Genomic DNA, 16,091 nt, shown 5'->3' on the forward strand with positions numbered 1-16,091 from the left:
TGTTCATACTCAGCCCAACTCAACAATTTATTGTACCATGAATTAAACAGTACTTTTGTTCCAGCTCTGATATCCTCGGCAATGCCCTCCCTTTTCTCCCCAAATTTCTTCGAGACCCAATCACAAGCACCCTTAAATTAATTCCCACTGTTACCTCCCTCTTCAATGAAAAATTTCTAATCCCATCCTCCCCCTTTTGAGATGAGCTCTCTCCTTCCTTAAACATTTCTCCTCTCAATACTTTCAAAAATAACAAACTGGGCACCCTTTAGGAGACACTGTAGGCACTTGTTTAGTTCTGCTGAAGAGGCTGGCGCTAGAGACTGACAGGAATAATTGAGAGACAAGCAATACACTATGAAAGCAGGTGTCTTGTGAGAGACCTGAGTATGACAAGAGCTTTTTTTCTTCCTAGGAAGAAATTCTGACACAATGTCTATCATATTTAGACTTAATTCTACGTGAGCTTGACTTTTGTCCACTAACATACTCTTTATGCCTTTCTTCTTCCCAGGATGTGACAATCCCTCTCAAGCCTGTTTCTCTCCATCCTTTATATAAGACTAAACTCTATCCTCCTGCTAAGTCCCTGCTGCATCCACAGACCCTCTCACAGGCCGACTGTCTTAGCCCAGGACCTTTCAGTCATTTGTCCTCCTTCTCACTGACTGATGAACAGGAGAATTCTCACACCCTGTTTAGTCACAACGCGTATAATAAGGTGAGAATTCCCTGCTGAAATGGGAATTGTTCTGTGCTGTGAACCTTCTTTGTGCTTAACTTTTAAAACTTAAATGTGGAGGAGACATACATTAAGAATATTTCAGTATCTTAATATTATTAAATATTTGTGTTAAGGCACATGACTTTATAAAAATAATAACCTTGAGAAATTATTAAGTATTTATTTTTCCTTTCAGAGTCATTTCCTGATTTGCATTCCTCATTGTTTCATGTTCTTGTCCAAGGGTGGAAATCCCAAGAAGTTTCCCAAAACCTTACAAGATGCCATTATTAATTTATCTTCTAGTCTTAGTTTAATGTTCTTAAAAAAGCTTCCTTAAATTACACCTTGAGGAGGAAGCACTTATAATTGCAGTCAATAGGAAAATAAATACTTAGAATTTTGGAAAGTATCTGTAAAATACTATTAACATTTTATTTTAAAATGTATCTATCTGCCCCATATCATATAGTGATGGGATATATAAAAATAATGTGTTCTGTACCAAAAATATGCATATATGTTAAATAAAAACAAGCAAAAATATTTATAGTTGGCTTTGGAACGCAATTGTAAGTGTTCGGTTAGAAGCAAGCAGTGAATATCACGCAACGCTTCCATATAAGTGCCCTTTCTCTTCTGAGCGTCATTATAAGGACATCCCGTCTAGTACAGACTCTGAAAAATTTCCTAGAAGAATTGACTTGTCAAATCAACCTGCAATTAAATCTTTTTTTTAAAATTCAAAATCTTGTTTAAAAGCACTAATTTTGCAAATTCTCTATATCTTATGGAATATACCTCTATACTTGAACATCAATCAAAACCATATCTTCCAGGATGTAACTGAACAATACTCCTTTGGCCCTGAAACATTTTTTTGAAAAAAATGTTCATAAACCCAGTGTAACCACCAAAAATCATCTAAAAAGTAAACACAATTATGTGAGGAAAAATTTGCTTTTTATATTTAATAGCATCTATCACAACTGAATGATCAACCCTGAATTAAACTTTTAAAATATCCATTTTCTGCAAACAAAACATTTTTGGGCAAAGTTCAGGATGACATTTTTATGGCCTTTGTTTGTTTCCTACTCTTGGTTTAGAAAAAGTATTTCAGAGAAAGTATGTATTTTTTAATGATTTTATATTATTTGAATTTCATCCTGATTTCATGATTGCCAAAATTTATGAAATGCATTTAGCTATTAGAGTTAAAAATTCTGATAATAACATACCATTTTCTTATAAATTGTTATCTATGATTAAGTTATAATTTTATTTTTATAGGTATCGATTGCATTAAATGCCTCATTCTTTTCATATTTTGGTGGTGTTTTCTGGAACTATTCAGCAAGGAGAGAGTCGGTATTTAGCCATATTTTAGCCTGTTCTTGATCAGACTGTGAAAAATCACATATAAAGTCATTTGAGGTTGGACAACTCCTTTCGGTCTACACAATATTCATCATAGATTTTTGTCTTTCAGAGTCTGAGATTTATTGATATGAATAAAGAAACATTCACATCTTGAAACAATAATAATAGTAATAAAAGACAATATTTCTTGATGGAAGATTCAATTTCTTAGTTTTGTATTTGAATTGTTTCTATTAAAATGTGTAGATTATCTAGTTGAAAGCAATGTTTTACAAACCTTGTGTTATAACATTGGACCAATAGCATATTATCAAGACTTGGTTTTTTTTACTTGAAATAGCTTCTTGCCTTGCACCCATAAAGCATAATCTGCCACATAAATCAACATCTCTTTAATACCCTAATGTTATTCCTAGCCCTGATTTTACAGCTTTACCTGTTAGGCTCATCTGCAAACTCAAATCTTCCCACTATCCCCAGGGGAGCCACACTGACCCTGACTTAACATATTTGATGGCTCCTCATCAACTGGGGCTGCAGAAGGTGTTGAACAGGTTTTATTCTCCCGTGGAATCTGCAGGAGCACACTCCTCTCTTCTAATCTTCATCAGACTCCACATATCCTAAATTCTTACCCTAACCCCCACCCTCTTCTCTCACTTTCAAGATAGAGCTCTATCATATGATGTCATATCATATACGTATGGTGATGCTCAGGTACTTACTTTCCTTTTCACCTTAGAATTAACCAGTATATCTTCTCTTTCCCCTAGTCTCACTAAGGGAGTCATTACTCTTTAATCCATAAAGTAATATAGCCCAGTGGAGAAGAGCATGATGTCTCTAGTCAGTGTGTCTGAGTTCATTCTTGACCCACTCCTTCCAGATGGTGATAGTGGGGACGTCATGTAGCCTCCATGTGTCTCTATTTACTGATCTACAAATGAAGATGATAATAGTATCCACCTTATTAGAATATTATGAAATGAAGGTGTACTAATATGTGCAAAGCACTTCAAACTGTGGCCTGGAACATAAAAAGACCACGTAAGAGTTAGGCCTTATTATTAATAAGGCTTCTTGGGGTGTCATTCCCATCACTCTCTTGAATTTCATTGGTGTTTTCCCATTGGACCCCTCCTCTTTATGTGCAGAAGAAACCTCAAAAAAAGAAAACAAAAGGAAATAATGCCCCATCCTTTTCCTTGATGATGCTGCAAACCTAGTAATTTCGAGTCTTGCTCTCAAAGTAATCAATAGCTATTATCTCTTTCCCTTTCTATCTACTCTTTAACCCATTCTTGAAGTATTCGTTCTCTCACCTGAAACCACTCTACAAAAATTGCTGTCTCAAGGGTAAACTGCTTGTCAGCAAACTCAGCTGAATTTCCTCAGTCCTCTTATCTCTTTTATCCTTTGTAGCAATGACATGGTGATCATAAACTCTTGAATCTTCCTCCTTGCTCTGCTCTTAGGATAATACGAGTATGTACGTTCCAAACTCCCTGACTGCTCCTTTGTTTTCTTTGTGGACACGTTTCCTTCTCTACCTCTTCTGTCTAATTGTCTCACTTCAGATATTCACCCATTCACTGGCTTCTGTGATCACCATTGTACTGATAATTCTCAGATCCACACTTCTAATTCTGTTTCTCCTTTGAGATCCAGTTTTTATAACTTCAGCTGCTTATTTGTCAGTTCTCCTAGGATGTCATGTTGTCACCCTCAAACTCATCATTCATTTCGCTTCAAACTAGTTCTGTTCTGGTTTCTCTATGTTTGGCATCAGTACCACAATTCTCAGTCTCCAAACTCAAAACTTGATTCATTGTATTACACTTTTTCTGCTTTGTCCTCACAGCTAGTCATTTACCAGGTTGAATAGATTCTTGCTTCGCTATGTCTGTCATGTAGTATTCTCTCACTACTTTTTATTATTGTTCTACTTCACTTAAACTGATCTAGTTATTTTCCTGCAGCTATGCCTTAGGAATTTCTCACTGTTCAGCCTACTCATGCATTCTCCCCATATAAACTAACTTCCAGGTTTTTCTCTTTACTATGCAAGCCATTCTCATACTTTTATCACCTAGATAAATTATACACTCCTCTTGAAATTTCCCATGCATCAAAAATCAAAGTGGTATTTTTCTCCTTTCAATTTCTATAGTTCTTGCCTGTGTCAAGGTATTTCATGCATATTATAGGTTATCTTGTATTTATTTGTTATGATTGTCATAGTGTCCATCTAGAACGTAACATGCTTAATATGGTATTTTTCTCATTATAGGTATAGCAATAAATATGTGTGAATGATCACCAAATCCTGAAATGATCTAATGCTTGAATATTTATGATTATTTATATTTTAAGCAGAAACTAAATCTGAGCCAATTTGTGGATTTATCAGTACATTCAGTACAATTTCAGTCAATGAGAATTTCCCTTTTTTGAAGGTTACATCCAATTTCCATGAACTTATGGAGAGCCTTGCCTGAGAGCATAGATGGGTGGGAATGTGAAGGCAGGAGGATCTTATCTTTTTTTGCTATATGCGGACTCTGGTATCCTTGGGGGTGTCCTCAGAACTGTCTGGTATACGACCATCAATTATATATACATTGCTACATCCTTCTTTCTTCACCTGCCTGGCATTCCCTGTTGACTCTAGGTTAACTACTTCACAGCCTCTATAGCATGCATAGGAAAACATTATTACTTGTATATCAGGAACAGGTAAAGTTTGTTAGACTCTCTCTGAACCACCAGCTTGTATACCCTACCACATTTCCCCGAAATAAGACCTACCCAGAAAATAAGCCTAGCATGATTTTTCAGGATGCTCGTAATATAAGCCTTACCCCCAAAATAAGCCCCAGTTAAGATCATCAGCCAGATGGATGCATTTAGTTCATCTGTTGCAACACACAACGGATTGTATTGAATTATAAAACAATAATATTAATATATTATTAAATGTAAATAATATTATTGGCATTAATACATAAAATAAATGATAATGTAAATTGTAATTAAGTATTTGTAAATACCCAGCAGGCGCCTTTGGACGAGAGGTAAACGCCTATGTAAACAGATGAACTCGAGACTTATTGCCCAATGACCAATTGTAATACAGACACAACTCACGAATAATGTGTGCACTTGATAATGAACGGACGTGGTTGTGTCTAGTATGAATCTTCTAATTCAATACATCGTGTTGTAACGGGCATACTTAATGCACTCGTGTGAAATAAAGAAACGTTTTCTGAATTTAGTGCCTGCAGTTTTTCGTTGCTTTTGTGTGTATAATCATTTTTAACTGTCATCATTTTTGTTGCCATCTTGTCTTGTAAGTCTTCAATTAACACTGATTTAATAGTAGATTTAAAGGGAATAATATTTTGACCCCCAGACAAAATGAGTGCAAAAAGAAAGCTATTCCATCAAGTACAAGAAAGGAATCGTGAGGTCTCCTGGGGCAAGACTCGTACAGCTTTCTTCAAAGAGAAGAAGTTGGATATCCAAATGGTCTGAAAATGGCGAGCAGAGTACGATAACCCCTGTCAACAGGTGGATGAGGGAAATGCTAAGAAGTGCAAGTGTGGATCAGGTCGGCAACCATTATTTCCTGAGCTGGAAGACATCATCTGTGAATGGATTGCTGACAGGAGAGCAAAGGCTTTGGTTGTGTGCAGAGCTGATATTCAACCATTGCCCTTGCAATGGCACCACAGTTAGACATATTCCCAGAAGAATTCAAAGCCTCACAACACTGGCTGGATGGCTTCCTTCAGCGATATGAACTGTCTTTAAGATCGACAACACTGTTCAAGCTGGAAGATACTGAAGTTATTAAACGTTGCACTTGCATTCAAGTCCTTTGTTGATGGCATTGACTTTTCTAAATACCAACTCTCCAACATAATTGCTATGGATGAAACCGGTGTTTATGGGCCAAGGATCTCAAATGACAATTGATCAGAGGGGTGCCTCGTCAATCTACATTCCCTCCACTGGTTATGAAAGTGCACGTGCTACTTGTATTTTGGCAATTCATTTGGATGGAAAGAAAGCCCCACCTCTAATCATCACTAAGTGCAAGAAAGATAAGGTTGAACGTGTTTCAGGCATTTATGTTCTTGAAACCAAAAAAGCCTGATGCATACAAGCAGTTGTAAGGAAGTGGGTCAATTTAACGCTGCCACTTGTTTTGCGAGGTGGCCAAAGAGGTCTGCTAGTCTGGGATTCAGCCAGCACTCACCGAGCTAAGACATGAAGAACTTCCTTGCAGAGAGAAGAATAGATCAAATAATGATTCCCGCAGGAATGACTGCCTAGCTCCAGACTCTTGATATTGCAATAAACAAGCCATTCAAGGACCATTTGAGCACGGAAATCAATGACTACATTGAAAATAGAATGGAGAGAAATCAGCATGGAAACTTTGTGAACCCTAGCCTGCAAGTGGTCGTGACTTGGGTGAAGAATTCATGGGATAAAATCACTGACAGCTGTGTTGCCAATGCACTGTGAGCAGTCTACATGGACAAGAAGTGCTCATTTAAGAGAGCTCTATCGCTGGACATGAGAGTATTGGGGCCAATGGTACTACAGGAAATGGAAGTAGCAAGAAATTCAAATCGGAATTTGGAGAGTTATGACAATGTTCCAGAAGATGACATGACTGTATTTGAATAAGTGTAGATTTTTGTACATGACTAATGAATAAATGTAGATTGTTGTACATGAAAAATAAGACATCCCCTGAAAATAAGCCCTAATGCGTCTTTTGGAGCAAAAATTAATATAAGATCCATTCTTATTTTCGGGGAAATATGGTACATATTCTCTACTCTGCTGTTCCTGCCCCCTTTGCTACAGGGAACTCCACAAGAGTTCATTTGTGGATTTGCTAATCACTAAATTTATTGTGATCCCCAAATCAATACTCACTACACTTTTATGGTCATTTGTGGATATGTGAGGAACAGTGAAAATTGAATGGTCTGTACACACGGTCCCAGTTGAGGTTTGAACAAGGTGATTCTCTGCTTCTTGTTTCAGCTCTAATACTATAAACAAGTGTCCTTTTCACCGTCTATCTAGTACTATGTGTTTTGAAGTTTTTGTGCTTGTTGGTGATGTGTTGTTTAAAATCACAACTAAGCATAGTGCTGAAGTGCTGTTTAGTATTTTCTAAGTGCAAGAAGGCTGTGATGTAACTTGCAGAAGGAAATATGCATGTCTGGTAAGCTTCCTTTACGCATGGGGTATAGTGTTATTGGCTGTGAATTCAGTGTGATGAATCAATAATGTATATTAAATAAGGTGTCTTTCAAAGAAACACAGATAAAACAAAGTTATATATGATTGATTGGTGAAAATGTGATCAGGCTTGTAGGAACATAATCCTGTATTTCCCCCTGGAGAATTGGATCAGTATTTTCTAATTCCATGTTCACAGTGACTTTATAGACCATAACTACTGTGAATAATGAGAACCGTTGTATCTTTGTTTGGGATTCTCTGTGAAGAGGATTCACATATATGTAGTTAATTTGGAGGTGGTTCTAGGAAATACCAGTTAGGGGAGTGAGAAACTGAGACAAAGAGAAGACATCTGAAAAAGGGTGTGTGATTGTGGGTAACTAAAGCTTGAGTTTCCTGGGGAATTCTGGGAGCCAATGTGGAACACACAGATCAGAGTTAGGCAATCTGAAGTGGGGAGGGGAATCCTGCTAGTCTTTTAGTTAAGGGCTGTGCTGGGGGAGGGGAGCATTAATCCTTGGAAAGAACCCTCAGGCAAAGAGAAGCAGAGATAGCAGTTTGAAGTTCAGAGGCTGGTACTAAAATGCCAAGGCCTGAGATTATATAGGTGGGTCAGTGATTTATACTACGAGTATATATATTCACAAATCTTATGTTTATGATCTAAATTTGAAATCCAGGATCCTGCAAATCAAAACTTTGGCCTATCAAAAATCAAGGGATTTTCTTTATTTTTGATATATGTTACAAACAGACACACACACACACGCACGCACACACACGCACACACACAGATAAGTAGTTAGATATAGATAGATATTTTGATATATATTGGGCTATTTATAACTGCTGAAACAATAAAGGGTACAAAGGACATATATGCTAAGTGTGTGGGGGTTACATTCTTAAATTGGTATCTCATCTATAGTCCTTTTGCCAAATTTCCCTCCATTTTGCAATGCGTTTAAAAATGTTGTCTTCCAAGCGAATAAAGTACCATGCACAGCACATCTGGTTATGTAGAGTTTACCTTCTGTGTTTGAGAAGTCAGTTCACATAGAAAGGTTACTCTTCCTAAAGAGGAAGGAGTACATTGCCATGGGAAGTCTCAGCTACTTTCTTGGCCCTCAGGTGAGGAAAACTAATGTGCATGTAACGTAGAAATGTTTTTCGCACTCCACAACTTTTATTCTTTTTTCCCTCCTCTGCCTCATTCTTCTAGCTTCTTTTCTCATAATCTCCGAGGCACTTCTGTCTTTTAAGTCAAGCCAAATTCAATTCTTTGGCCTGCTGTCACATTCCAGGTTAAGCACTCAACTTTGTACACCTTTTTTATCTTTTCTTATCCCAAGTAATTTCTTCCTTTTATTTATTACAACTACAGGCCATGTAGACAAGAAGTTGTCTCTTATCCTTATCTCCCCCGAGTCTTTACTCTGCCAGTTTGCACCAGCAACAAACCAGAAAACACATGGCCAGCCCATGAATAGAACCAGAGGGAGTGACAACAAAGCCTTCACAGTCTGGGTGACTTTTCTGATCTGTTGGCAGGAGAAAGGCAGGGATTTCCATCTTTTAAAGGCTCTATTTGTAGTGAAAGCTTGAGAGGTTTTTTACAAGAATAGAATCCTAATAGATGGAGAGACGGCTCTGAAGCCTCAGGAGAAAATTCACAGCCATTCTGAGAATATCCTTTCAGTTTTCAAAATTGCATACTTAGGGGCCTTGTTTGTCACAGTGCAGCCATTTTACTTCACTTATCCTATTATAGCTTTCACTTCAGAGCAGGTGAGAGTTATTCATCTTCTACCTCTATTCTTCCTCCCTGAATCCCTCCTAGCCCTGACAATTCCTACCCCCCACTCCACTTGCAGACCCTTAGGCAGCTATCATTACTACTAGAGATCAGGCAAGATGTTAAGGTTCTCTCACAGAGACAGGAAAACATATTTTTCCTATGGGGACCACCATGTACCCTGATTTTGCCTGGACAGTTTTTTTTGACAGTATATCAATATATGCTTTTCTATTTTTTTAATCTATTTTAAAAATAATTTTTTGAAAATAAATATAGGTCAATGTAACATACCATTTCAGTCAATAAAATATTTTTATAATTATATGATTTCAATGGTTTTTAGTGCCCCTTCTCATTCAGAAGTATCTTGGTTTGATCAGTAAGTATAACTATACTTACTTTACCTGTAGTGAAATGCAATTAAAGCCTCATCTATCGACAGTTTACAACAAGACATCAGTTGCTAAATTAATTGTGTTGAAACACGAATTGTTTTATGCCTATACTTGGAAAAGTAATTCAAACTCTTGCTTTAGCTTCTTTGACTGAAAAATAGTAATAAAAATAGAATCTTTATCGTAGGATTGTAACCAGGATCAAGTGACACATGCAAGTAAACTGTTCATGTTCTAACTTAAGTACCCAGTTTCATATTTTTTAACATGCTAGCTATTATTTGTAGAATGTTGGTGCTGGAGTGAAGAAACAGTCCATCAACATGAATAATAAGACATTACTCTCATTTAAATGCCTTTTTCCTTTATTATAACCTATTCATTTCTTTAATGCTTTAATTTGTTCACATATGTATTCTCTTTAATTCTGATTTCTCACTCTGTTTTGCTCCCTCTAGTTAACGATACTAATGTATTTTTTATTTGTATATTTTATTTTAAAAGTTGTGTTATTTTATGTGCATCTACTTATTTCATATAAATGTTATTGTGTCACATACTTCACTCATTTTTTGTGGGTTTTCTTTTTCCTGATCTGTACTAGTAGGATATTGAGTCTGGCTCCAAACTCTTACTCTAGGGTCTAAACTGGGCTGATTGCATCAAAATTATGTAAGGAGCTTTAGAAAAATGTTAATTTCTGATACTCACTTAGAACTTCTAAACTCAGAACTTCCACTAAACTGGGTGATCTTAAAGTTTTTACCTCATCGAAATTCTATGCCTCCCTCTATGATAGCAAATTTTTTCTCTTTGCTTCTTAAATTTTCTAATGATTCAGCAAGAAAATGAACTTCATTACGGAAAATTACAAAGGAAAACTGTTTATACTGACATGTTTGTAAGTGCTTGATTATATTTAAATTTTTCTCATGAAACCCCTACTAAGTAAAAGGAAGCAAACTGTTAATTAGTGTATATATTAACTTAGGCCATAGGATTTTTTTTTTGAAGAAGTATAAAATGTTGAGTTCTAATCAATATTGTCCCCATGTTCTTGTAATATTTACAATGGGCTGAATGTTTATACATCCAGTATTTGTGTACTTATTGAATCAGAAAGTACGTATTGTTTTCCAGTACACTACTTCAATTACTAAAAGTTATTTCTTAAAAAAAAATCACAGTTACCAATATGTACTTTCTTATGATTTACTTTTTGGAAATTAAAGTGTCTTTTTTTGCTAATAAACAATAAAATAAAAAGAAAGTGCCTTTTTCTGAAGGCACTTTTTAAAATATAATAATCCTTTACATTAGAATTACGTTTTTGTTAAGAAAGAGGAAGCATTTTACTTGAAATGTATTTTATGTTTATGATATGTTAACAGAATATTTACTGATGAGTTTTCATTAATCATTTTTCCAACAGCTGCTCTTGAGATGGTAGATTAAGAATAAAAAGGGTATATAACTTCTCTGTGATTAAAGAAAGTGAGAGGAGACTGAGCAAAATGGAGGTGTTTTCAGTCCAATTCCATCCATTATTTATCTTTTCTATGTAAAGCATCACTCCCCTTACAATAAGCCAAGGGTGAGACATCTATTAAAATATCGAGGGGACAAAATAGCAAAATGTGTTATGAGTGAGAATACACAGCTTAGGGAATAGGAAATAGGAGGAATAGGAGGAAGAAACAATTGTCATAGTCAACTCTTTGGGGGTGTTGGGCCCTATTGTCTTTTGTTGCCGTGTCATAGAGTATTAGGGGATTGGTACACAGCCTTTGGAAGCTCTGAGGAGGTTCCATGGTGGTACGCTGCTGTGTGAATGACGTAAGAAGATAAAAGAGGGACCGGTCTTTCCATAAACTGGCTTTAGACTGCGTCCTAGGTCATGAGCATTTTTTCTTTAAAACTTTTGGATAGTTCACCCTGTAGATGTTGATTTTTCTCTTTTACATTCTTTCATCTTCATGTTTTTCTCCTACTTATTTATTTTCATATGTGATCTATTTCTGAGTTTCATACTTGTGTCATTATTCAGAATATCATTGCATAGCTACTCAGAGAGGTGACTCTGACAATCTACAGAAATCCAATCAGTGAATTAAAATATTTGTAGTATCGGCATATTTCCAACATGAGTTAAATTTTTTAGTCCCTCCTTTTTTCCTGAGGTTTCTTCTGATATTTTAACAGACATCAATCAACAGAAGTTGAACTAGGTTATAACTCAGCTGGACAAATCTAACATAATTCTAAGTTTTCTTCCTAGTACAAAGGCTGAGGGGGGCTTTGAAATAAAACTTTGGTTTTCTAATGTAAGCTATAAATATTTAGATCTAAATGTGTGAAAAATATTTTACAAATATATTTCAAGAATACAGTGACACACGTTTCAGATACGCGGTTTACAATTTTTCATAGCTTCAAATGAGAAAATGAGCACTAAGTTAAATGATTTGGTTCAAGGTTCCAGAAACCTTATCGAATTAATAGCCTAATTCCCTACCAATGACAGAAAGCATAGACTTTGCAACTTTTTTGTTCCAACATGACATCTAGGAACCCTGGAGTCTGGAAGCTGACAAAGGATTTATGTACTTCACAAAGATTTATTGAGTATTCCTTATTTGCAAAGCACTGTGTCTGCTGACTATGCGCTGGAAAAAAAGGAGATAGAAACACGCGGGGCCTTTACCAGGCACTTATTCTCTATTTGGGAAAAACAAAACAAAACAGAAATTAAACAAATACGCAACAAATCATTAGTTAATGGTAACTGTGACAAGTGCCATGCAGAAGGCGATAAAGTAGATGTGAGCACATATAACAGAGGTCTTGATCTAGTGTGATGAATAAGGAAAGACTTAATGAGAACTGATGTCTGAACTGCGGTCTGAAAAGAAGCAAAGTTTAGGGACTGGCTAGGCATTCCAGTTAGAGGGAATAGTACTGGGGAAGGTTTCCAGGCAGGAAAGAAAAGGAACAGAGCAAGCTGGATAAAATGAAAAGAGGCAGGAAGATTGAAGAAGCAACTGAAGTCAGGAAGTTTAGTTTGAAGTTAGCAGGAAGTAAAACTGCCAGACAACTTCTGTATCCCTGGGAATAATGAGTTATCTGAATCTGTGAGAAGAAAGCAGAGAATGAATTGAGTGAGGGGTCACTGACATTTTGAAAGAAAGAAATTAGTGTTTAGAAAAAGGAGGAAACATGCCACTTATTTTACAGATAGTATTTCATTTAAATTTCAAAACAATCACAAAGTAGGTTTTATCTCCCCTTTATTTTACTTATGAAGAAACTGAGACTCAAAAAATGTAAATGATTTGTACAAGATTGCACAAAACTAACTTAAAAGATGGTACTTCACTGATGTTCCTTAGGATACTCCCCTTACCACCACACACACAAAATATATCCATGAAATAGCATTACCACCTTTACCACTGCCACCCCGACCCTGGGATTATAGGCTTTTACCTGTCAAACAACAGGCCTGCGTACTTTAAGACTAAAACTCACCACTGAGGTCATCCAACTTCCTTAGGTTTACAGATGAGGAAACTGAAAACTAAAGATGAAAAGTGACACATCCAAGGACATGGTACAAGTAATTGGCAGAGCCTGGGTTTCTCATGAACCACACTATGCTTTTCACATTTCATCCTCAGGCTCCAACCTTCTTTTGGCAGCCACAGTTCTAAAATATTAGTGGCTAAGAGAACCACTCTATACTTAATACGCAGACAAAACTTGCAGAGGCAACCACATTTACTGAAAAAGTCATCTTGAATTTTGAAGGCAGAACCTCCTTTTATCCTCCTCATTATTAATATCTGTTGGTGTTCTGTCTACATAATTAGAAATCTTTCTGTGTGAATAAAGCAAGGTAATTTATTTTCTATCATCACAGAGATAAACTGCCTTGCTCTCAATTTTAAAACTTTCTGACAACTTTTAGAGTAATTGGGAATTGGATAACTATTAAGAGACTGTAGAATACAAAACCTTTGTGGGTGGGTGGGGTAAGAGAAAAAGCTTTATAAGCTCAAAATTGATTTTTAACATTTAGAGATTTTTCAGGAAACCGGAACATGGCACTGTTTGCCTATGCCAAATTGTTTTCAGATTGGATGGATTGTTCAATATGTTCATAAAGGACCTTCTGTTCAAAATGGCTAAATGCAAATTAATTGGTCTTTTAACATTAAAAAATGAATGTCGGTGAGCAGGTATTTTAAGAGAAACAGTTCTGAGAAATGAAGTTATCAATCACATTTAGTTAGGTTCTCCACTAGAGGGCAAAAAGAACATTTCAACCCAATAGATGTCTTGACAGGCTGGCATTTCAAACCAGGCATGTTTCAGGTTATCTAATTGCCAGTCATTCATTCTTAAAATGTACTTAATTTAATCACAAAGTGTTGACTTTTAAATTTCTTCCAGGAAACTGAGAACAATCAATTTTTATATATCTGTCCCTGAGGTCATTGTTATCACCTCGCTGAAAATGTTCCCTATAACGGTTTTTATTTTTTAATTATTTAAAATGTTTTTAAAAAATTTCAGTTACAGTTGACATACAATATTATATTAGTTTCAGGTGCACAACAGAGTAATTAGAGTAGTAAGTTACATTTATATAATTTACAAAGTTATATAAAGACATTTAATTAACTTACACGTTATATAAATGAGACATTTGTTTAACTACAGACCATACACAATTATTACAATACTACTGACTATATTCCTTATGCTATACTTTACATCCCCATGACTACCAATTTGCACTTCTTAATCTCTTCCCCTTTATCATCCATCTCCCCAAACCCCTTCCCATGTGGCAAGTATCAAAATGTTCTCTGTATCTGTGTTTGTTTCTGTTTTGGTCTTTAGATTCCACATATAAGTGAACTCATATGGCATTTGTCTTTCTCTGCCTGACTGCCTTCACTCAGCACAATACCTTCTAGGTCTATCCATGTTGTCGCAAAATGGCAAGGTTTCGTTCTTTTTATGGCTGAGTAATATTCCTTTGTATATATGTACATCCATTCATGAACACTCAGATTGCCTTCATACCTTGGCCATTGTAAATAACACTGCAATGAAGATATGCATACACATGTCCCTTTGAACCAGTGTTTTGGGGTTTTTTTGGATGAATATCTAGAAGTGGGATTACTGGGTCCTTCTTTGTCTCTTGTTTTAGCCTTCTTTTTTTTTTTTAAGTATATTTTGTCTGGTAGGAGTATTGTTACCACAGATTTTTGTTTGTTTGTTTTCATTTTCACAAAATGCCTTTTTCCATCCCTTTACTTTCAATCTGTGTGTGTCTTCCAGTCTGAAGTGAGACTCTCGTAGGCAGCCTAGGTAAGGGTCTTTTTTTTTTTAATCCATTCAGCCACCTTATGTCTTTTGATTGGAGCATTTAATCCATTTGCATTTAAATTAATTGTTGATAGATATGTAGTTTTTATAATTTTATAGTCATATTTTGATCTTTTTAAAAATTTTTCTTAAATAAGTCCCTTTAACATTTCTTGTAGTACTGGCTTGGTGGTAATGAATTCCTTTAGCTTTTTCCTTTCTGGGAACTTGTTATCTGTCCTTCAATTCTAAATGATAGAATAATCTTGGTTGGGCAGAATAACCTTGCTTGTAGGTCCTTGCTTTTCATCACTTTGAACATTTTGTGTCAATCCCTTCAGGTCTTCAAAGTTTCTACTGAGAAATCAGCTGACAATCTTATGGGAGCTCCCTTGTAGGTAACTAACTGCTTTTCTCTTGCTGCTTTTAAGATTCTCTCTTTGTCTTTAACCTTTGACATTTAAATTATGATGTGTCTTGGTGTGGGCCTCTTTGGGTTCATCTTGTTTGGGACTCTGAGCTTCTTGGCTTGTATGTCTGTTTCCTTCAACAGGTTAGGGAAATTGTCCATCATTATTTCTTCAAATAGGTTTTCAATTCCTTGCTCTTTCTCTTCTCCTTCTGGTACCCCTATGATGTAAATATTGGTACACTTGATGTTGTCCCAGAGAACCCTTAAACTATTCTCAGTTTTTGGATTTATTTATTTATTTTTACTGTTCTGATTGGTTGTTTTCTGCTACTTTATGTTCCAAATTGCTGATTCAATCCTCTGTTTCATCTAATCTACTGTTGATTTCTTCTAATGTATTCCTCATTTCAGTTATTATAGTCTTCATATCTGACTGGTTCTTTTTGTTTTATGTCTGCATTTTTATGTTTCCTATCTCTTTGTTGAAGTTCTCACTAAGATCATTAAGTATCCTTATAACCAGTGTTTTGAACTGTGCATCTGGTAGATTGCTTGTCTCCATTTTGTTTAATTCTTTTTCTGGAGCTTTGTTCTGTTCTTTCATTTGGGACATGTTTCTTTGTCTCTTCATTTTGGTAGCCTCCCTGTGTTTGATTCTATGTGTTATGTAGAGCTGCTATGTCTCCCAGTGTTAGTAGAGTGGCCCTATAAAGTAGGTATCCTGTGGGG

The 16,091-nt window shown here is 35.9% G+C and overlaps 1 protein-coding gene across 7 annotated transcripts in view; it reads left to right on the top strand.

The window, feature by feature from the left end:
• The window catches only part of MLIP (muscular LMNA interacting protein), a 228,300-nt gene that overhangs the window by 190,902 nt on the left and 21,307 nt on the right, over positions 1-16,091 (top strand). For 4 of the 7 annotated variants that reach the window (XM_033103389.1, XM_033103382.1, XM_033103384.1 and 1 more), the window contains one exon: positions 515-721. The exons of the other annotated variants lie outside the window; for them this stretch is intronic. In XM_033103389.1, coding sequence (XP_032959280.1) covers positions 515-721 — 207 coding nt within the window. The remainder of the gene's footprint in view (positions 1-514; positions 722-16,091) is intronic. 7 annotated transcript variants of the gene reach the window in all.

The sequence above is a fragment of the Rhinolophus ferrumequinum genome, chromosome 3 (assembly GCF_004115265.2).
Source record: "Rhinolophus ferrumequinum isolate MPI-CBG mRhiFer1 chromosome 3, mRhiFer1_v1.p, whole genome shotgun sequence".
NCBI classification, from domain to species: domain Eukaryota; kingdom Metazoa; phylum Chordata; class Mammalia; order Chiroptera; family Rhinolophidae; genus Rhinolophus; species Rhinolophus ferrumequinum.